The 21,298-nt window shown below is 55.6% G+C and overlaps 1 protein-coding gene and 1 long non-coding RNA gene across 2 annotated transcripts; one reads left to right on the top strand and one right to left on the bottom strand.

The window, feature by feature from the left end:
- The first annotated feature begins 10 nt into the window (after nt 1-10).
- Nucleotides 11-2,160, top strand: LOC307105458. The gene is made up of 3 exons (XR_013814019.1): nt 11-143; nt 991-1,079; nt 1,798-2,160. It is a non-coding gene; the product is annotated as an uncharacterized lncRNA (long non-coding RNA).
- TULP1 (TUB like protein 1) lies at nt 137-12,882 on the bottom strand (the record flags this gene model as incomplete). The annotated part of the gene is made up of 13 exons (XM_079781210.1): nt 137-834; nt 2,251-2,422; nt 5,171-5,269; nt 5,376-5,490; nt 6,535-6,647; nt 6,803-6,973; nt 10,018-10,136; nt 10,613-10,738; nt 10,809-10,907; nt 11,916-12,044; nt 12,267-12,390; nt 12,700-12,748; nt 12,836-12,882. 13 exons carry the CDS (start codon nt 12,880-12,882, stop codon nt 701-703), a joined length of 1,497 nt encoding a protein of 498 aa, XP_079637336.1. The 3' UTR covers nt 137-700.
- Nucleotides 12,883-21,298: the final 8,416 nt, after the last annotated feature.

Raw genomic sequence — 21,298 nt, 5'->3', positions numbered from 1 at the left:
CCCGGTTTGTCTGGTTCTCCCCGAGAGGCTTGTTTCTCGAATTTCTCCCTTTCCCCCTCTTCCCGGACCTCCGCGCCCTCCCTCTCGCCCGGCTCCCGGGGCCCGCGGGGGGCGTCTGGCCACGGCGGGCTCGCCGAGTTTCGGTAGGACCGGCGCCGGGCCGGGGAGGGACACGGGGGCGCCCGGGGCCTGGGCGGAGTGGAGCGGGGAGGGAGGCCTCCCGCCGCCTCGGACCCTCCCACCGCCCGTCCTCTGCGCCGCAGCACCACTGCCCCGCCGGCCGAGACGCAGCTTTATTGGGGACGTGCGTACCCGTCCTCGCCCCATCACCCGCCGCCCCCGAGCGCGGTCCCAGAGGGGTTAAAGCCACACTGGCCACCGATCCTGGACAGGAAGTGGCTGACTGGGGCGGGGCGGGGTGTGTGTGTGTGTGTGTGTGTGTGTGTGTGTGGAGCGTGCAGGCTAGCCCTGCGACCAGATGTGCGGCTCCAGCTCCAGATGTTCTTCATCTGCTTCGGACCCGCCGTCTGAGCGCCTCCCCCGCTCGGCCTGTGCCAGGCCCGGGAGTGGATGGAGGTCACCTGGAGGCAGGAGGGGTCAGCTCCCGGCAAAGGAGTGGGGGCTTTGGTGAAGGGACCCCGAAGCCCCCCCTGAGTCCTTTCCGACCCTGGCGGCTCTGGGACTTGGGGTGCCGCTGCAGTCACTCGCAAGCCAGCTTCCCGTCGAAGCTGGAGAGGGCGATGGCGAAGGCCTGCAGGGCGCACAGCGGGTACCGGTAGTCTAGGGTGAAGGCGTCCTCGGCCACGCGGCCGAACTGCAGCACGATGTAGTCAGCTGTGGACGGCGAGGGCGGGCGGCTCAGGCCTGGTCCCCGCCTGGCAGTCAATGCCCTCCACCGCGGGGAAGTTCCCTCCCTTGCATGGGGACCTCAATACTCAGCCACCTTCTGTTACTCACCCTCTTATCTCACCCCACCTGCCCCACCTGCAGCTTTTCATCCCTCGGGCTGTAAGCCCCTGAGGACAGGGACCCTGCCTTATCTCCTGCCGCCCGGGGCTATGCACGGAACCGCCACTTAAGTAAGGAACCTGTCAAACTTCCCCAAACCTAGATTCCTCCCTTGCCAACTTTTCTGCTGTATTCTGACCCCATTTTCCTCCCCTCCCCCCCCCAACCCACCCCCAGTCCCATCTTAGAGCACCAAGCTCAATCCCTGACTAACCCCCTGGTTCCCTCTTCATCCAGTGGCCTCTCTCAGCCCCCAACCCCTCCCCCAGCATCCATAGGGACAGGAAGTTGCTAAAAATACCCCCAACCTCATCAGACTAGGCTCCACCAGAAATGTGATCTGGAGAGCAGTTATCCAAGGCCCGGGGACAGGTGACACTGGGAGCACATCTCTAGGATTGAGTGGGGGATGGGGACGTGGCTCACTGTGAGCTGCCCGGGAGCCTGAATCCCTGGGGAGACACCTTTCCATTCCCAACTTCCGTAACCTAGAGCAGACCTCTCCCCACGCTTGTAACAGGGACACTCTGACTTAATTTATGTTGTGGGTGCATCTTGTGGCCCTAAATCTTCAAGGGCAGGCCTTTCCCCTCCTTTGAGAGAAGACAGTAGAGTAGGCGCTCAGAAATGCTTGATTAAGAGTCCCTACTCCTAAAGGTCTGAAGGGGTCCCAATGCCAGCGTGACCTCTTACAAGCTGTATGGTCGTGGGCAGGTTACCCATCCTCTCTGTTCCTCGGTTTCCTCATCTGCCAAGCAGGGATAATAATACTGGGTGCCTTTCCCACAGGGTCGTTGAAAAGATCTAAGGATTCCTTCTCTGTAAAACCCTGAGGACAGTGCCTGCCACACAGAAAAGACTGTGTACGTGTCTGTGAAGTAGGATCTGAGGAGCGAGGAGCCTGCCGCTCTGGGCCCAGCACCCTCCGTGACCTGGGTTGGGCTGTCAGTGGTTTTCACACTCCAGCAGCTTAACTCTCCCTTCGACACAGTCTTACCCAGGATATCCCAGTTTCTGCCCAGGACTCTGGTAAATGCTAGAACGAGGGCCTGGAAGAACGAGCCCAAGACACCTGCTTGGAATCCCCGAAGCTCCTGAGGGCACCGTGTCAGTGCCCCTGGAGAAAACAGCCACCTTCCTAGAGGTTCTGGCTCCAGGGAGAGAAAGATGGTGGTCAGAGGCCTGAGCCAGGGCCGGTCCTGGAGGCGGCGGGTACAGCCGGGTCCAGGCCCTCATACTCACGGTCATCAGCGTGCACAATCTGGAAGTTCTTCACTGAGGCCTGCGTGACTCTGCCTTGGAAGTTGAGGGTGTAGGAGCCAGTGGCTTCGTTCCAGAATGGTGGCTTGTTGTGCAGCTCAATGAGGCTCTCCAGAGTCTTGTTCTGCCAGCGCACCAGCAGCCCATCGCTGGCCTGGGGGGCCGGGAGGTGTTGGGAGAGGATGGTTAGGGGGTGGGATATCTCAGGGCTGACAGGGGAAGGGACCTGGGGACCTGTGTGTGCCCTTGCACAGCCTGGAAATCAGCATCCATTTGGGGATTCCTTGAGAGCATGCTTGGCTTCCGGTGCCCCTGTAGGCCAGGGTGTGCATCTGTGGGGATGGGGCTTTGCTGTGGGATGCCAAAGTGGAGGGTGGAAAATGGAAAGTAGCCCGGCCGGCGTGGCTCAATGGTTGAGCGTTGACCTATGAACCAGGAGGTCACAGTTTGATTCCCAGTCAGGGCAAATGCCTGGGTTGCGGGCTCGATCCCCAGCGTGGGGCATGCAGCAGGCAGCCAATCAATGAATCTCTCTCATCATTGATGTTTCTATCTCTCCTTCCCACTTCCTCTCTGAAATCAATAAAAAGATATTTTACAAAAACATTAAAAAAAGAAAATGGAAAGTAGCATCTGGCACACAGTAGGTGCTCTGTGCCATCGGTATCCAAGGGTCCTTCCATGCTGGCACCTGATTACAAGGATGAACCAGACATTCTGGGACCTACAGGGAGCGCACAGTTGCGCTTGGGGAGATACCCAGGTAAACGGCGATTACAATAAAATGTCCTGGAAGAGTTTCAGGAAGGAAGGCGTGGCCTCTGTACGGGTGCTCTTGAGATATTTCTTTACTGAGTTTCCTCGGCACCTGTCACGTTCATGGCTTGGAGTGAGTCTGCTCAAGATGGTGTTCTCCTGGCCTGTGGGGCTCCGTTGGTTGGGCGTCGTCCCTGGCACTGAGGGGCTGCTGGTCAGGGCACATGGCGGGTCTCGAGCTCAGTCCCCAGTGAAGAGCAGGCAGGAGGCCGCTGATTGACATGCTGCTCTCACATTAATGTGTCTCTGTCTCTCTTCCTCTGTCTCAAAATCAATTTAAAAAAATTTTTTAAATCATATTCTCCAAGAAGCCTTTCTGACCCCATGTCTGATTTAGATGTTTTAGCTCTGAGCTTCCACGACACCTCGCTCTTCTCTCCCACTGCGTGTAATGGACAGAGTTAGACACTCTAAGGCAGGCGCAGTATTTGAGTCATATCTCTGTGCCTCAGTTTCCCTCTGTTGTGAGGATTTAATAAGTTAACAGCGCATGAAGTGTTATTTAAATCCGCTCCTAGACCAGAGCAAACGTTCCGCGAAGATCAGAGCCGGTTTTGACAGTAACTGTTGTGTTGACTGTGGATCTCGGTGCCCGATTTTAACAAATGGTTGTGTAATGAATGACCTGAGATGTGAAGAGAGACCCACAGCAGCACCGGCTGGTTCTCACTGAGCCAGGTGTGCGGAGACACTGCCTCTGGAGGGTGTGTGCTCACTCCAGGCGTGGAGGGAGCACGCGTGGGACCCACAGGGTCCTCCAGACCAGGACCTCCCGTGGCCGGTGCCCCCTGGGCTGCTGGGCCTGATTACCTGTGACTTTCCAGCAGAAAAGGATGTGTGATCAGCCGACAGGGACATTATTTTTTCAGTGTAAATGAGTAAAGTGGCACCACTGTGAGTATGGGGCATGCCAGTCATCCTGCATCATTTTTTAAAAAATATTTTTTATTGATTTCAGAGAGGAATGGAGAGAGAGATAGAAACATCAATGATGAGAGAGAATCATTGATTGGCTGCTTCCTGCACACCCCTACTGGGGATCGAGCCTGCAACCTGGGCATGTGCCCCTGGCTGGAATTGAACCCGGGACCCTTCATGCCGCAGGCCAACGCTCTATCCACTGAGGCAAACCGCCAGGGCTCATCCTGCGTCTTTAATCCCGGGCTCAACCCACCCACAGTGCTAAGGAGCAGGGCGAGAGACTGACTGAAGGAGGCCACCTTCCTGTAGGACATCTCTCCATCTTACCCTACACACACACCCTTTGCTTTTAAAATGTAAGTCAAATCATGCCACTCCTTTGCTCAAAACCCTTCTCTGGCTTCCTGTTTCTCTCATATAAAAACCAGTCGGACAGGCCGTATCTGCCCCTCACTCTCACCTCTTACCTTATCTCCCTCCGGCCACACCGGCCACCTGCTGCTCCTCAGACCCACCAGGCACCGCCCTGCCTCCTGGCCGCACTGGCTCTTCCCTCTGCCTGGATGATCTTTCTTCAGAGCCTGCAGGCCGCTCCCTCACCTCCTCCCAGACTTTGCTCAAATGTCACCTCTCCCTGAGGCCCACTCTGACCACTGTATTTAATAGTGGAACACCCCCTCCTCCCCGGCTGCTTCTCACCTCTCTAATGCCATTGACTCCCCCCACAGCCCTTATCATTTTCTAACATACTACATAATCTACTTATTTCTCACAGTTATTATCTATGGTCTCGCTCCCCTCGAATGCCAGCTTCATGAGGGCAGACCTGCGCTTTGTTCACTGATGTCGTCTCGGGGCCTAAATACCTGGCACTCAGTGTATGTGTATTGAATGAATATGTAAATGTTTGATTTGGTGTAAACTTAAAGCACACACATAGCATTGTGTTTGTTTCAGTGAATTCAACGACAAAAACCTCAAATTCATTCCCCAAGTTGCCAGAGTAAACTTGCACTGGAGGGTGGAGTGTGCTCAAGAGGTGGGATGTTGGGCGAGTTGACTCCCCGCTACTGCCCCGCCCCAGCTCCCCCCCCCCCCCCCCCCGAGCGAGTCCCAGAGCGAGTGGGACCTTCAGGGGGAGGGATCAGGGAGGTGCAGGGCTCACATTTCGGGGCCGGATGGGGACCCTCTCGTTGTCCGAATTCATGCCCGGAATGATGACCGTCATGCGCCGGGGACCTCGGAAGCCCAGCACGTTGGTTTCCTGGGAGGGAGGTGCGCCTTAGGCCAGCCCTGCAAGGGGCGGGGCCAGCCCTGCAAGGGGCGGGGCCTTCCGGGGAGGGGTGGGGGGGAGACAGGTGGAGACTCACATAAATCACAGCTGCCAGCTCCTGCCGGAGGCTCCCCACTTCGGCGCCGCCCCCTCCGCGGTGCGGGTTCCGCCCGTTGTCAAAGACAGTAAAGCGGTTCCCCAGGAGGTTGGACCTGCAAGCAGGGTGGAGCTGGGGCGGGGCTGAGGGGGTCCACGCCGCGACCCCAAGACCCTCCAGCCAAGCAGCGTTGAGAGCTACTGGATCACCAAGGTGGAGGTGTCTTAGGACGAGCAATTCATGTCCCCTGCCCCAGCCTTCCAGCATGAAGTCTTAAAAAGATGGATCTAGGCTAGGGGACTGGGCAGCATTCAAATCTCAGTTCCATTTCTTACTAGCTGTGTGACCTTTGGCATGTTACTTAACTGATCTGAGCCTCAGCTTCCCCATCTGCAAAATGGGTATAAGAATAGCAAAATGGGCCCTAACAGGTTTGGCTCAGTGGATAGAGTGTCAGCCTGCGGACTGAAGGGTCCCACGTGTGATTCTGGTCAAGGGCATGTACCTTGGTTGCAGGCACATCCCCAGTGGGGGGTGTGCAGGAGGCAGCTGATTGATGCTTCTCTCTCATCGATGTTTCTAACTCTCTGTCCCTCTCCCTTCCTCTCTGTAAAAAAATCAATAAAATATATATTTTTAAAAAGAATAGCAAAATGGTAGATAAGAGGATTCAATGGGTTCATATCTGGAAGTTACTTCCGTATATAAGTGTTTGTTAAATACATAAATAAAAGAAATAAGGCTTGACTCAGGGGTCCAGCCCCCACCGCTCAGATTTGTGGGAGGATTCGGTGAGACATACGGGAGACATAGCACAGGGTAGGTGCCAACTATTTGTTCATTCATTCACTTAGTAAATATCTGCTGAGAAGCTACTCTGCCAGGTGCCGGGAACTCAACATGAACACAGCCCTGACCCTGGAATCAGCCTCTACGCCTGTGCGGTCCCTGGATCAGGTGGGCACCACCTGGGTGGCTGTTAGAACTACAGAGGCTCCCCTCCCTCCCCCCACAGAACCATTTAACAAGAGCCCCACGGGGTCTACACGGGGCATGAGAGGCCCTGGGCCGGAGCGGCCGCTGTGGGGGGCACTGGGGGGGGGCTCAGGGGTCAGGGAAGGCCGCATGGCCTCTTGCTGCCCTGAGCCCCCCAGCCCACCTCAGCTTCCCGACAAAATTCTCCCCTCCTCGGGACAGATTGGTGGGGTCGCTGGACATGAGGTAGTTGGCTGTCTTGCTCCGTTTCCGCTTCCTGCCAGCCAAGAGGAACACCTGTGGGGACGGTGAGAGAGGGCAGAGGCGGGGGGGGGGGGGGGTGCGGGGAGAAGCCTTTAGCCTGGCAGCCCTCCCCACATTGTGGCCCAGACCCTGCCTCCACCCGGCCCTGGCACCCCGCCTCCCTCCCCCTTCACCTCCTCCTGGCCCACCTTTTTCTCCGAGTCCAGGTGCAGGAAGTAGGAGGGGTACAGGCCCCGGTCCATGCCCCTCTTGTCCCGCGTCAGCCGGCAGCGCACCGTCCTGCCCTGCGGGGCCGGCCGCAGCACGAACTCCCGGGGCTCGCCCACTCCCACGGGTGGGGACGTGGCCCGCGCCTCCTTCTGCGGGCGCAGAGGGGGCATCAGCCCCAGACACCGGCTCCCCTGCCCTCAGCAGGGGCCCAGGCTGGGACGGGGGCAGCAGGCCACTCACCGCTTTCTGTGGGGAGAGGACGGAGCGGCTGGAGGGCGAGGCCCGGGGGCCCTGGGAGGCTGGCGCTGCCCGCTATTTCCTGAAGCTGCGGCTACGAGCCCAGACCCCGGAGCCAGAGCCTGGTGCAGTCCGCATCCCACCACTATGGTCAGCTGTGCTAAGGGCCCTAACTCCGTTTCTCCATCTAAGAAGCAGGCAGGCTGGGGTGAGCCCCTGTTTAATTTACACGTTTAGCACACACTCATATAAACTCTGCCGACACGTCCGTCCGGTATAGTTCTCAGCACTGCTCAGACCCGAACTCATTTAATCCTTTATCACTGCCCCGGAGGTAGCTGGCTGTCCTGTCACAGAGGAGGCAGCTGAGGGCAGGGAGACTGAGGAGCCTGCCCAGCTCAGAGTAGAGGTGGAGCTGGGATTTAACCTGCCCCGTTTCCTGTTCGGTCCAGAGCCTTTAGCAGGACCTTCCCTCATGCAGGTTCGCTCTCAGGGGGTGAAGGGAGGTGAGGCTGAAGGTACCGGTTGCTGTGTTCTAAGCCAGCGATTTTCAACCGTGAGCCGCAGGAACTTTTAAAGCACACGATACCTGGCTGTTTAGTCAGGGGCACTGACCTCCTTTCCCTTAGATTGTCAGGTAAAAAAATGACAACAGCCCTAGCCGGTTTGCTCAGTGGGTAGAGCATCGGCTTGCGGACTGAAGGGTTCCAGGTTCGATTCCCATCAAGGGCACATGTCTGGGTTTCGGGCTCGGTCCAACATGCAGGAGGCAGCCAATCAATGATTCCCTCTCATCATTGATGTTTCTCTCTCTCCCTTCCTCTCCCTTCCTCTCTGAAATCAATAAAAATATATTTTAAAAAATGGCAACAGCCAGCACAACAATAGGCGTCTGGTATGAATCCATCAAAATTATATCTAACTTTTTTGGTCAGATCGGTAAAAAATGCATTTTTTTGGTGTGCCGCAGAATTTTGGTGATTAGTTTTTGTGCCAGGAGACGAAAAGGGTTGAAAATCGCTGTTCTAAGCACACAACACAGAGGAAGTGTCAGCCACCGCTATGCTCACGAGCACGTAGTAAATACTCAGGGTCGAGGCCAACCTCCAAGGTGGCCCCCAACGGTCCCTGCCCTGGCATTGACCCCCGGGTGTCCCCCCCCACACACTGTATTGGGTTCTGGGGAAGTTGCTGCCACGTCATAAGGACACCCCAGCAGCCCTGGGGAGGCCTCCAGCCAACAGCCAGGACAGGAGCCATTGCAGAAGTGGGTCTTGCATTTCCAGCCGAGCTTTCAGGTGCCGCCCGGACAGCAACTCGGAGGCCCCTGAGCCAGAACTACCGGCTAAGCTGTCCCCGGACTCTGACTCCAGGAAGAAATGAAGAGGAGTGTTTGTTTCCTAAGACACTGATCTTTAGGGTGGTTTGTTATACGGTAACACATGGTCAGTACAATGAATAGAGAAGCACCTGGAAAAAGGAACAGCTGGGTTGCACTGCCCCCTCTGTTCTCACAAACTTGGTGCCCTTTGCCCTCAGGTTCTATCCCTCACAAGTGGGGAGCGCGGAGACTCTAGCCCTAACCCTCCGGAGGCAGAGGAGAGACGGGACCAGCCGCGTGGGAGGGTGCACGGAAGAGGGAAGAGCCGGGCACTCTCCGTGAGCTCTGACGTGCTGTGGTTGGGCATTTTTGCTGAGGGCAGGTTTGCAGTGTGTGAGGCCAGGCCCGTGGCCTGTGGGCAAGGAGCCGCTCCTCTGCACTCTAGGTTGCTCCAGAAGAAACTTGTGAAACACACGAGTATGTTTGGAATGCGATCTGGAGAAAGCCAGAGCTGATGGAAACATTTCTATCGCAGCGAATTCCCGGGGCCTCCTGCGCTGCCTCCAGTTCGGTTCCTCCCGGGACAGAATAAACTGCCTTCCAGGTTATACATCAGCATCTGGTGATCTCGGCTAATGTGAATCAGCCCTCACCATCTGACCACGCCTGGCCCTGCACCGAAGGGTCTTGGGTTTGATTCCCGGTCAAGGGCAGGTACCTGGGTTGCAGGTTTGATCCCCATCCAGGTTGAGGCAAGTGCAGGAGGCAACCAATCGATGTGTCTCTCTCACATTGATGTTTCTCTCCCCCCTCCTACCCCCCTTCCTACTCTTCCTAGAAATATGAATGGAAAAAGTAATCCCAGGGCGAGGATTAATAAACAAACAGAGATCTGACTATGCCTGAACAAATGAACAGACCACACAGCAAAGAGCCAGGCCCTGCTCGCATGGTGACCTCCACACCAGGAGACGAGTTTCTCAAAGACTCCCGTCACTTTCTCTGCCCAGTTGGACCTTTCTGTCCTGCTCACTTGAGTTTGTGCATGCAGGTGCCTGAGTCTGTGAGAGAACTTGCAAACCATTTAACGACCTGTCTGCCCTGGAGGATTCCCAGTCAGAATGGACGCTGGGAGGCCTGGAGGAGGGTCCCGGAGGCCCCAGACACCGCTTAGTTGCTGGAAGGTTGGGAGGTCCTGCTTGGGGTAGCAGAAAGCACTTGGGGGGCCCAGAGGAGTGGGGTGGAAATATTTTAGCACCTCGCACAGCTGGCTATCAGGCCGTCGGTGTGCCCCAGGGTGTGTACACTGCCTGCCAGCCACTTCCCTGGGCCAGGAAATGTGTGTCTGCCTGTGGGCAGCTCTGGCTGCGGGGGGGGGGGGGGGGGGGGTTAGAGACCAGAGGACACAAGGCCCCTGGGTGCCCAGTCCCAACCTGGTGACCCCACAACTGCCTCTTCTGCTCTCACAAGTCTGGTGCCCTTTGTCCACGTATCCCGGCAGAGGGGGAGCCGAGATTCTAACCCCCAGGGACGCCATGGCCCCAGCTCACAGGGCCCACACTCTAACCCCCAAAGCCAGGCGCCTGCCACTGCTCCCTGTGGGGACCTGAGCCGCCTTCCCCTCTGGGACCCAACCTTTTTGCCTTTTCCTTTCGCTTTGCCCTTCTGGTTGCTGTTCTTGGTCGCCACAGCTGCCACCTCTTCCTCCTCCCCCTCTTCCTCCTTCCGCTCCTCCTCCGAGTCTTTGGGAGTACCTGGAACAGAGCAGCAACACGCCTCTTAACCCTGGCGGAGCACTTTCAGTTTGCAAAGCGCTTCCAACAGCCATGTCTCACTCGGACCCTCCCCACAACCACAAGAGAGTAACCCCAGGTTACTATTATCTTACTACGAGGGGCCCGATGCACGAAAATTCGTGCAAGAGCAGGCCTTCCCTCCCCCGGCTGCCGGCACTGGCTTCCCTCAGGCACCCGGGACCTGGGCTGCTTCCCTCCGGCCCGGCTTCGTCAGGAAGGACGTCCGGAATGACACCCAGTCTAATTAGCATACTACCCTTTTATTATTATAGCTTATCAGAGCCTCAGAAAGTCAGACACCTGCCTGAGGCCACACAGCTATTAAAATGGAGGTCAAGACGCCCCCCAAGTTCCTGACTCCAGAACCCGCTGTGCCAGTTCCCACCGCCAGGCCTGCCTCTCCATGTCTTGGCACCAGAGCCTCTGCCACCCACCTTTCTTCTTCAGAGCCTTCCCCGCTGGGCCACCGTCCCCCACCAGAAACAGGGCCTCCGGGGCCTTCTGCGCTCCCGCCGAGCTCGCCCGGGGCTCCGGGGGGTCCTTGTCAGCTGCCCCAGACCCTGTGTGTGCATGTGGAGGGGTCACACCCCACCACGCCCAGCGCCCCCCTCCTCCAGCCGCCAGGCCCACCTTTCTTCTTTGTCTTCCTCGTCTTGGTCCCTTCCCCCGCTGGCACCTTCTTCTTCACCCGAAGAGGCTTTGGAGGGGGGACAGGGCTTCCCGGGTCCCCTGGAAATGAAGGGTGGGGGGAGACAGTCCCCAGGGAGGCACCGTGTCTGCCCTCTAACCCTGAGCACAAGGGGCACATTTAGACCAGGCGGCACCTGGAGGACATTCGGGCCCGGAGCCACCACGGCGTATTTCTGTTGATTTTTACTGTAACCACTTTGATGCTTTTATAACAATTATAACAATAATTCATATTGGGTTTTAAAAAGAATTAAATAAAAGTCACAAAGAAAAGCCCCTTCTCTGCCCTCCCCGGCTCAAGCGCCCTGGGCAGGGGTGGGGGTGGTAGGGTGGGGGGTGGGGGGGGGGTCTGTCCCTGAGGGCCTTCTTGGGAAGAGACCAGGGCAGGGGCTCAGGTGGGGCCCCGGGTGACTGCAGGCCTCAGGCCTGTGCAGCGGGGACCCGGGCAGGGGGCTGCACCTGTGCTGGGCACCCACCCGGCGGCGCCCCGGCCCGGGCCCTCCTCGCCCCCGGGTCCGCCGGAGCCTTCTCCTTAGGGGGCTTCCTGGGAGGCAGGGGGACTCGCTCTTTCTCCTCCTCCTCCTCCTCCTCCTCTTCATCTTCATCTTCATGGCCCTCCTCCTCCTCCTCTGTGGGTAGAAACTCCTCATCCTGGGGCCGGCTGGGCCCCTCCAGATGGTGGAGGAAAGGAGTTCCAGCACCTTCCTCAGAAAACGGGGTGACGCGAGTCTCGGGAGAGTGGGGTGCTGGGGTTTCTGGGGTTTGCCGTCCAGTTCTGGGTCCTCCCGCCCCCTCCCCATCTCCGCCGCCCCCACCGCACCGCGCAGCCGCTGGCCGGCTGAAGTCTGAGGCACACCGCTCAGCTCCGTGCCTCGGTTTCCCCACCCCGAAAAGGGGGGAGAACACGAGAATAAAGTTTTTTTTCCCCGGCTCAGAGGCCAAGGCAGAGAAGTGGAGGCTGTTTTCCGAGTTTTCTGCTTCTCTGCCCGCAGCCCCCTCCAGCCCCGCCCGCTCCCGCCCGCCCCCTCCCTCCCCGCCGCCTCTCACCCGCCCCGCCGCGGGCTCGGGCCACCAGGAAGGTGTCTCGGGGGTCGCGCTTGGCCTCTGGGTCCCGGAGGAACTTGGTGTAGACGGGCTGGGGGGCGGGCGACTCCCGCGGCCTCCGCCTCCGCGCGGCTGAGCCGAGACGTGGGTCAGGCAGCCCGGACCCTCCTCCGACGGCCCCCCACCCCTCCTCCCACGGGGTCCCCGCCCCTCCTCCGAGGGCGCACTGGCTAGGGACATGCGAGGGGGGGTTCCCCTCCTCGGTTCCCACCGTCTTCACCCCTCCCCGCTCTCATTCACCCTCCACACCCGCCCCACCTCCGCCCGCCCCGCCCCCCTCCCTCCCCGCCTCACCCTGGCCGGCGCCCCCGGGCTCGGCCCCCCGCCCGCCTCCGGGTCTCCTGGGCGCGGGTCCCGTGGGAGCGGGGGACTCAGGGGCCTCCGGCCTCTTCTTCAACTTCGGTCCCCGGGCGGGTCGCTGCGGAGGGGGTTCAAGAGGAAGAAGGGGGGGGCTGCCTGTCACCCTCTAATCCCCGGAGCCGCCAGAAATAACCCGGATTATCGGGAGGGAGCTGCAGCCTCCTCCTGGGGGGGAGGAAGGAGGGTCACCCCAATGCCCCCGCCAACACCCCCCCCCCGGACACCCCGTCCCCAGCACCCCTTTCCTCCAAATACACTCCAGGGGAGCCCCCCCCAGGCTGCTGAGTGGTCTCCCCGCTCAGACCCCCGACCCCGCGTGCGCTGACAGCGGGCACCGGTCTGCCTCCCGGGAAGCGGGGTGACCTACCTGCTTGGGGCGCCGCTGGACCTCGGGGCTCCCGCTTTCCTCATGCCCGCTGCGGGTGGCGAAGGAATCAGTCCGTCTCCCTCCCTTTGCCTGCCCCTCCCAGCCCTCCATCTGGGCCCCGGTTCGGACCGCGCACCTGTCGGAGGCCCACACCTCGCGGAGGGCGTCGTCCTGCAGCGGCATCGCGCCTCGGCCGCCCGCACCCTCTGGCCGCTCTGCGCCCCGGAGGCCCGGCTAATCCGCTCACCGCCGCCCGCCCTGAAGGCGCTGAGGAAGGGGGGGCCAAGCACCGCGGGTGCTCCCGCTGCGACCCCTGCCCCCGGGGGTCCAGGCTAACGGGAAGGAGGCTGAACCCCTAGTTCTTCTCAGAACCCCAGCAGCCGGAGGATGGCATCACTGTGGCGTTACAGATGTGAAATTCGTCAGTGGTCAAAGGGGTGTGGGAAGAAAATATTAGATCAAATCCTGTATCTTTATTTTTCATGAACAACTAAGAACTAGAATTCACTAGTATGTGATACATATGGAGTGGCAGAAGTAGGTGTATGTATACACTTTATAGAGAAATATGCCTGACCTCACAGAAATACAAAGGACCGGGACAAAACGACTATGAACCACTTTATTCCAACAAACTGGACAGCCTGGACGAAATGGACACATTCCTAGAAAAATACAACCTTCCAAAACTCAATCAGGAAGAATCAGAAAACCTGAACAGGCCGATAACTACTGATAATTACTGAAATGGAAGCAGTAATAAAAAGGCTTCCAGCAAACAAAAGTCCTGGTCCGGATGGCTTCACAGGGGAGTTTTACCAAATATTCAAAGAAGAACTAACTCCTGTCCTCCTCAAACTATTCCAAAAAATTCAAGAGAAAGGAACACTCCAAACTCTTTCTATGAGGCCAGCATTATCCTAATTCCAAAACCAGATAAAGACACTACAAAGAAAGAGAACTACAGGCCAAAATCCCTGATGAACATAGATGCTAAAATCCTCAACAAAATATTAGCAAATTGGATCCAGCAATAAATTAATAAGATCATACACCAGGATCAAGTGGGATTTATTCCAGGGATGCAAGGCTGGTACAATATTCACAAATCAATTTACATCACATAAACAGATTGCAAGACAAAAATCACATGATCATATTAATTGATGCAGGAAAAGCATTCAACAAAACCCAACACCTTTTTAAAATATATATATTTATTTATTTCAGAGAGGAAGGGAGAGGGAGATAGAGAGAGAGAAATGTCTATGATGAGAGAGAATCATTGCATGGCTGCCTTTGTCTGATCGAGCCCGCAACCAGAATCAAACGTGACCTCCTGGATCATAGCCATTGCTCAACCACTGAGCCACGGAGGCCAGGCCAACACCCTTTTTTGATAAAACCTCTCAGCAAAGTGGGAATAGAGGGGGCATACCTCAACATAATAAAAGCCATATATGACAAACCTACAGCCAACATCATACTCAATGGGCAAAAACTAAAACCATTTCCCCTAAGAACAGGAACAAGACAGGGATGCCCTCTTTCACCACTCTTGTTCAACATAGTACCTGAAGTCCCAGCCATAGCAATCAGATTAAGAAGAAGAAATAAAAGGCATCCAAATTGGAAAGGAGGAAGTAAAACTCTCACTATTTGCAGATTATGTGATATTGTACATAAAAACCCCTAAAGACCCCATAAAAAACTACTAGATTTAATAAATGAATTCAGCAATGTAGCTGGATACCAAATTAACACCCAGAAATCTATGGCATTTTTATACACCAATTCTCAGAAAGAAAAACTCAATTCCATTTACCATTGCAACAAAAAAATTAAGATACTTAGGAATAAACTTAACTAAGGAGGTAACAGACCTGTACTAGGAAAACTACAGGACGTTGCAAAAAGAGAAAGAGGAAGATACAAACAAGTGGAAGAATATACCGTGTTCATGGATTGGTAGAATCGATATCATTAAAATGTCCATACTACCTAAAGCAATCTATAGATTCAATGCAATCCCTATTAAAATACCAATGGCATATTTCACAGACCTGGAACAAACACTCCAAAAGATTTATATGGAACCAAAAAAGATCCCGAATAGCCACAGCAATCTTGAGAAAAAAGAACAAAGTTGGAGGAATCACAATACCAGATAGCAATTACTACAAAGCCATTGCACTCAAAACAGCCTGGTATTGGTACAAGAACAGGCATATAGACCAGTGGAACAAACCCATTTATAAACGGTCTGATGATGGCACCAACGTGGCAGGAGCGCGGTGCCGACCGAAGGAGATGGCAGGTGGGAAACTGCACGCTGAGCACTCCTACCTGGTCTTCTGTGCTCCTTTTCAGAGCTGCCACTCACGCTGCCTCCCGGCATTCCCAGCACAACTCGGCGCATGGTTGGGGTCATTTTTTGAGGGAATGAATGAGTGCGTCTTTGTTTCAATTGTTTCTCACAAGCGTCCAGTGAGATAGGGTCGAGGTTGCCTCCAGTTTCCAGGTGGAGAAACCGAGGCTTGGGGAGGGGAGCTGACTTGCTCAGTGTCACCAGATCCTGATGTGGCTTGAATCCAGATCTGTCTGCTGACACAGCTTTGCCCAACCCCTGTGTGTCTTATACTCACGGGCTTAGAGAGGGGGACCGAACAAAAGGCTCAGGCTTGTTGTCTCTCTCCACTCCCTGGTCCACCTGACCCAGATTCGCCACAAGTCATCTTTCTAAAATGCTACTTCCTCAGTTGACACCTTTGCTCAGAAACATTCACTGCCTCCATCCCGCCCAAGGTTCAAGTTTAAATGTGCTGGGTTGACGTTCTAGGCTCTCCCTGTTCTGGCCTCCGCTGCCATTCTAACTCCAGGGCTGTGTCAGACCCTGCCGTGAGTGTGTGTGGTCAAGGGGCAGATGCTGCAGGCGGGTCAGTGAGGCATCTGGGCCGGCTCTGGAAGGCGGGCTGGATGAAGGCCGTGAAGTCCACGTGAGGCTTAGTAAGCAATTCAGCAGCTTGATTATGGTTAGAGTCGGGCTGGGGTGAGGTTTGAGGCTGAAGTTTATGCCAGGGTTGGATTTCCCATCAAAAATAGGGAGGGTGCCTGGCAGGCTTCGGTGTCCCTGGAGGGTCTGACTTAGGAAGGGACATTGAGGGTTCTCGGAGAAGCCTGGTGCTGGGATTGGTGCTGGACGCAGGGGCTGACAGGCAGAGCACCTGGAAGTGGGGGGGGGGGGGGGTGTTTGGAATTGTCACATGACTGGGGTTGCTGGCGGCATTCAGAGAGAGGCGCTCCAGCTCCAGGTGCCTGCAATGCAGCAAACAGACACCGTGGTCCTGCCCCTCAGGCCGCCACTCCTGGGAAACCTTGAGGCAGAGTGTGTGTGTGTGAGGGGGGAGCTGGACAGCATTAGGCTTGAATTCCAGCTCTGTGGCTCTCTCCTCTGGGTAACCGTAGCCCTCAGTTTCTCCATCTATAAAATGGGATGATGATAGCGACCTTGCAGGGCTGTGAGAAAATTGATAACCAAGTTTGCAGATGGCCCAGCACAGGGCTGGCCCACGGGCTGCAGCTGGGAAAGGCGGGTACCCTCGGCCCGCTGGGCCAAGCCGAGGCAAATATGGGGAAAGCTGAGGTTCTGTCTGGCTAGTGTGGGGCCCTGGTGTCCAACCATGCTGGGCATTAGAATCGCTCGGTGGGGTGGGGGTGGGGTTTTAAAAAATGCTGATGCTAGTCTGACTTCCCAGCAATTCTGAGTTAATTAGTAGGAAGTGGGGTTAGGGCAGCAGGAGTTTTAAAGGCTCCTTGGGGGACTGGAACCTTCTCTGGGGCTTGAAACTCTCTCTTTAAACTGTTCCTCTCAGCAAAGCAGTGGTTCTCAAAGTGGGGTTCCGGGACCAGCAGCATCAGCGTCACCTGGGAACATGTTAGAAGTGCACATTCTCAGACCTCACCATTGACCATTGGAAGCTCCGGGTGGGGCCCAGCAAGCAGCATTCCAGCACCTTCGGGGGCCTTTGTGCCCCTCAGCTCCGAGCTCCTGCAGCTCAGCCCTGAACTGAGGCCTGCATGAAGAGACTGACCGGATTTCCCCGGAAGTGTGGGTAGTTCTCAGAGTGATGGGGCGGCCACGTAGCTGTGGGTGCTGTGGGTGGCAGGCTCCCCGAGGCCAGGACTTTTCCATCCTGCTCCCAGGTGTCTCTCAGGCGCCTGGCCCAGGGTGTGTGCTCAACAAGCGAATGAGGAGAGACACACAGAGAGTCAGAGAGAACTATGTGACCTGGGAGAGGAGACGCGCCTTTCGCTCACTGTCCTGGTCCCACAACACGCGAGGCTAGCGTTTCCAGCGCCTAAGACACAGATTTCAGGCAGCAAGCGGCCCTGACCGCCTGCCTCTTCCCTGGCGCTCTTTCAGCTCGTCTCCGATGTGGTGCGTGAATGCAGCGCGGGCGCACCACCTGACAGGCGCTCTACAAGACTGTTTGCTTTCCTCAGCTGAGGATAGTGTTTCCACTGATTTTTTGAGAGCGTGGAAGGGAATAAGGGAGAGGGAGAAGGAGGGAGGGAGGGAGAGAGAGAGAGAGGAGAGAGAAACATTGATGTGAAAAGAGACACATCGACTGGTTGCCTCCCAAATGCACCCGGACTGGGACTGGGAATTGAACCTGAGACCCTTCTGTGTGAGGGCCGATGAGTCACACCGACCAGGGCTACTTTTTGTTTTAAAACAATTCAAATTTACACATAAGCTGCAAGGATAGCATAGTGAGCTCTGGAATCCCCTTGGCCAAAGGCCACTCACCTTTTGCTAATTGTCCCAATAATGGCCTTTATAGTCTGGGCCACACTTGGCATTGGTTGTGCCTCCAGTCCTCTTTAATCGCTGGGGGGTTGTCAAGGGCAAGTTTCCTGTATGCGGTGTTCACTTGTGGGCAATTAACATGACTAGCAAGTTGCCTTTAAGTCCCAACCTCCATGTGAAAGCCGTTCCCGGGATGTCTCAGCTGAGTCTCCATGGTCCTGGGCGGCAGGGAGTATGAATCAACCGAAAGCCAGGCAGGACTCTCCATGGCAGGCGACAGAAGTCCAGTGTGAACTAGCATAAGCTCAAAAGCTGATGACCCCTCACCTGGGCCCGCTGGGAGCATTCCCACCTCAGGCATGGCTGTGCCCAGGGCTCACTGTTTCCCCTGTGTTGGTGGGAAAGGTGACCACTGGCGCCTCCCTGACCACATCAATTCCCCCAAGGGGGGAGGGGCGGGGAGACTGGCTCTATTGGAGTCACTTGCTAACCCCTGAATTAGTCGTATGGCTCTAGAAGAGGGGGGCACTCTGATTGGCCAACTCCAGTCATGTGCCCGCCTCTGGGCGGGGCTCTCTTGATGGCTAGCCCTACCCTTCAGGAGTGGGGAATAAGGCCCGGGAAATCACTTGGTCTGGCTCTGCCAAGGCATTAGGGTGAGTTAATTAAATGTTCGGTTAAATATAGCAGGCTACCTTTAAAGTTGATGATTTTGTATGGCCCGCGAACGGTGTTGTAAATATCCAAATGGCCGGAGGCAGGAAAAAGGTCCCCAGGGTTCTGAAAAGGAAAGGCGGTTCGGCTTCTCCCGATGACCCGGCGAGCGGTCCCGGTGGGGAGCTCTGGTCAGAGTCGGGAGTCATAACAGTGGCCGCGGCAGCAGCTGTGAGGTTCACTGAGCGCTTGCTGGGTTCCAGGCACCGGAATGGGTGCTTTATCTGTTTTACCTCGTTGAATGCAACCGTTTTAGGCGCTAGATGCTTTCACACACGTTTCACTGCGAGGCAGTTTCACAGAGAGGTGCAGTCACCTGCCCAAGGCCACACAGCCAGCCCGCAGACTGCTCCGGAGCACGCCCTGCGCCCTCCGAAGTGCAGGGAAGCCAGGTCTCTCGCTGCAGGCGGGGGAGGTGGGGTGCGGGCGCCCTTGAGCGCACCTGTGGGCGGGGGGCGGGGGCGGACATCTCGGGGCAGATCGCTTATGGGAAGTTGCTATTACTCCCAGAGCAAGGAGCAGAGGCTCGAGGTACAGAAAACAGAATGGGTGAGTTTAGAGCAGCCGCTACAGTACTTACCTGAGCTTTACAGAGTCCCAGAGCTCAAGCACCCCCCAGGCCGCTGAACCCAGGCTGGTACCCTAACCCTCCCCAGGTGAGCTGAGTCCGTGTCCAGCCCACGTGGGGAAGCACTAGTGTGGAGGCCTCGTGATTTACTGGAAACGGTCCGTGACTCTGTCATTGCAAACTGTGCCTGTGCCAGCCACTTACTTCTCTGGCCTCCATTCCTCATCAGTGGGAAGGCGTGATCACGTCCCTGTACCGCGTGCAGGGTCGTGAGGGCCCGGGAGGGGATGTCTCTAAGGCCCTAGCATAGACCTGGCCACTGCAGCATTGCTGGGAGGGGCGGAACAGAGGCCTGGTCGCCGGCAGGGTCTGGACTGCGCAGGACCACCCAGGGAGGCAGGGTCGCCCACGACTCAGCATCACTGGGCCCAGGCTGTGGAATGGACTTTTGCAGCTGCCGAGACTCTCGGCCCCGGCCCTCCCACCTTGGGCTTCCGCCTGGCCTTCACCGAGGGCCTTGAGGCTTCTGAATGGGGTGAGCTTGGAATGGGACCCGGGTAGGAGAGTGTTGGTGGGTGGGCGCTGGGGCAGAGTGGGGTGGGGGAAGGGGCAATGGCTGTGAGTGCACTGGCTTAGTCCCACCACCAGGTGGCGACAGGAACCCACCCACTGGGCGAGGCCACCAGCCAGGCTGAAGGACGACTGGGAATAACAAAGATATTAGAGGACCTTTGTGTGTGTGTTTTTTTTGTGTGTGTTTGTTTGAGTACTAGGTAGTATAGGCTAAAACTTTCTTTTCTCTCATTGCCCTTTACTTGGTGTGACAGTCCTGTGGTAGGAGCCATTACGCTCCTTCAGGCTGTGAAGAAGTTGGTGCTGATAACTGGCAACTAGAAACTGAAGCCAGTCAGTCTGACTCCAGATTAATCTCCTAACCCCTGAGGTCATGGACGATTAGAGCTGCAAGGGACTTTGGAAATCCTCAGGTCCTGTGATTTCTAAACCTGTTCCATGACAAAAATCCCCTGAGGCTCTTTAAAAAAATGCTCCAAATTCCTGGGCCCAGGCCGCGCTCTGAACTGGAATCTCTCAGGAAAAGGGGCCTAGCAACATGTGTCCTTAAGAAGAGTCCCTGTTTGGAAATATGGGTCTGATCTCAGAGTGGGAAAGGGACCTGCCCAAGGTCACACAGCGCATTCCCTCCAAGTCCCGAATACCCTCTAATCCAGAAGCCAGACCACCCTCCGCTCCGAACAGGTGAGATAATATGCCATGATCCAGCAATTCCACTTCTGGGTATCCACCCAAAAGAATTGAAAGCAATGTCTTGAAGAGATACTTGAACACCCATGTTCATAGCAGCATTATTAAAAAAAAAAAAAAAAGGCAGACGCAACCCACGTGTCCATCAGGGGTGCGTGGAACAGATGTAGCTCACGTACAATGGAATGTTATTCAGTCTTAAAAAGGAAGGGGATTTTGACATGTGCTGTAACATGGATAAACCTCGAGGACATTATGCCAACGCTCATCATAAAAAGACAAGTTCTCTATGACTCCATTTACATGAGGGACCCACAGTAGTCAAATCATGGAGATGGGCAGTAGCTGGTGGCCGCCAGGTCTGAGGGGAACGGAAGGGAAGAGTTGTGGTTAATTGCACAGTGTTTCAGTTTTGCCAGATGAAGAGTCTGGAGGTGGATGGTGGTGATGACTGCACTTGATATGAACGTGCTTAACATCACAGCTATATGCTTAAAAAGCTTAAGATTCTTGTTTGTTTTTGTTAATCCTCACCCGAGGACATTTTTCCATTGATTTTTAGAGAGAGTGGAAGGGAGAGAGAGAGACACAGAGAGAGAAACATCGATGTGAGTGATTGGTTGCCTCCCACATGCACCCTGATTGGGGCTGGAGATCAAGCCTGCAATCGAGGTACAAGCCCTTGACCGGAATCGAACTCGAGACCCTTCAGTCTGTAGGCCAACGCTCTGTCTACTGAGCCAAACCAGCCAGGGCAAGACGGTTGGTTTTATGTTATGTGTATTTTACCACTATAAAAACCATTTTACCACTATAAAAGACAATATGTGCCCAGCCCTGGGAGCAAGGAGTGAGAATGTAAATGTGATTTTCTTCATCTTTTGAGCGATTTTGTAAATAAGTATTATATGGAATTTGATGAGTATTGTCAAATCGCCTCTCTGCTTGAAAAGGATTGTTCTAATAACATACTTTTCCCCTCCAATAATTTCACCAACTTTGGGTTTTATTATTTCACTTTTTCTTTATTTAATGGGTGAGAGATGGAACTTCTTTATTATTTAAATGTGCATTAAAATTTATTAGATCTAAAGTGGAAGGTCCAGAATTTTATTAATGTCGTTAACAGTCTCAGACTAATATCCCCCCGAATGTTAATTCCCAATTTGCTATACTAAATAAAACAAATCCACCGGCCGTTGTAGCTCAGTGGTTGAGCATTGAGCCAGGAATCAAGAGGCCAC

The sequence above is a fragment of the Cnephaeus nilssonii genome (assembly GCF_951640355.1).
Source record: "Cnephaeus nilssonii genome assembly, chromosome: 9".
Taxonomy (NCBI): Eukaryota; Metazoa; Chordata; class Mammalia; order Chiroptera; family Vespertilionidae; genus Cnephaeus; species Cnephaeus nilssonii.
This window is presented reverse-complemented; position numbering and strand designations above follow the sequence as displayed.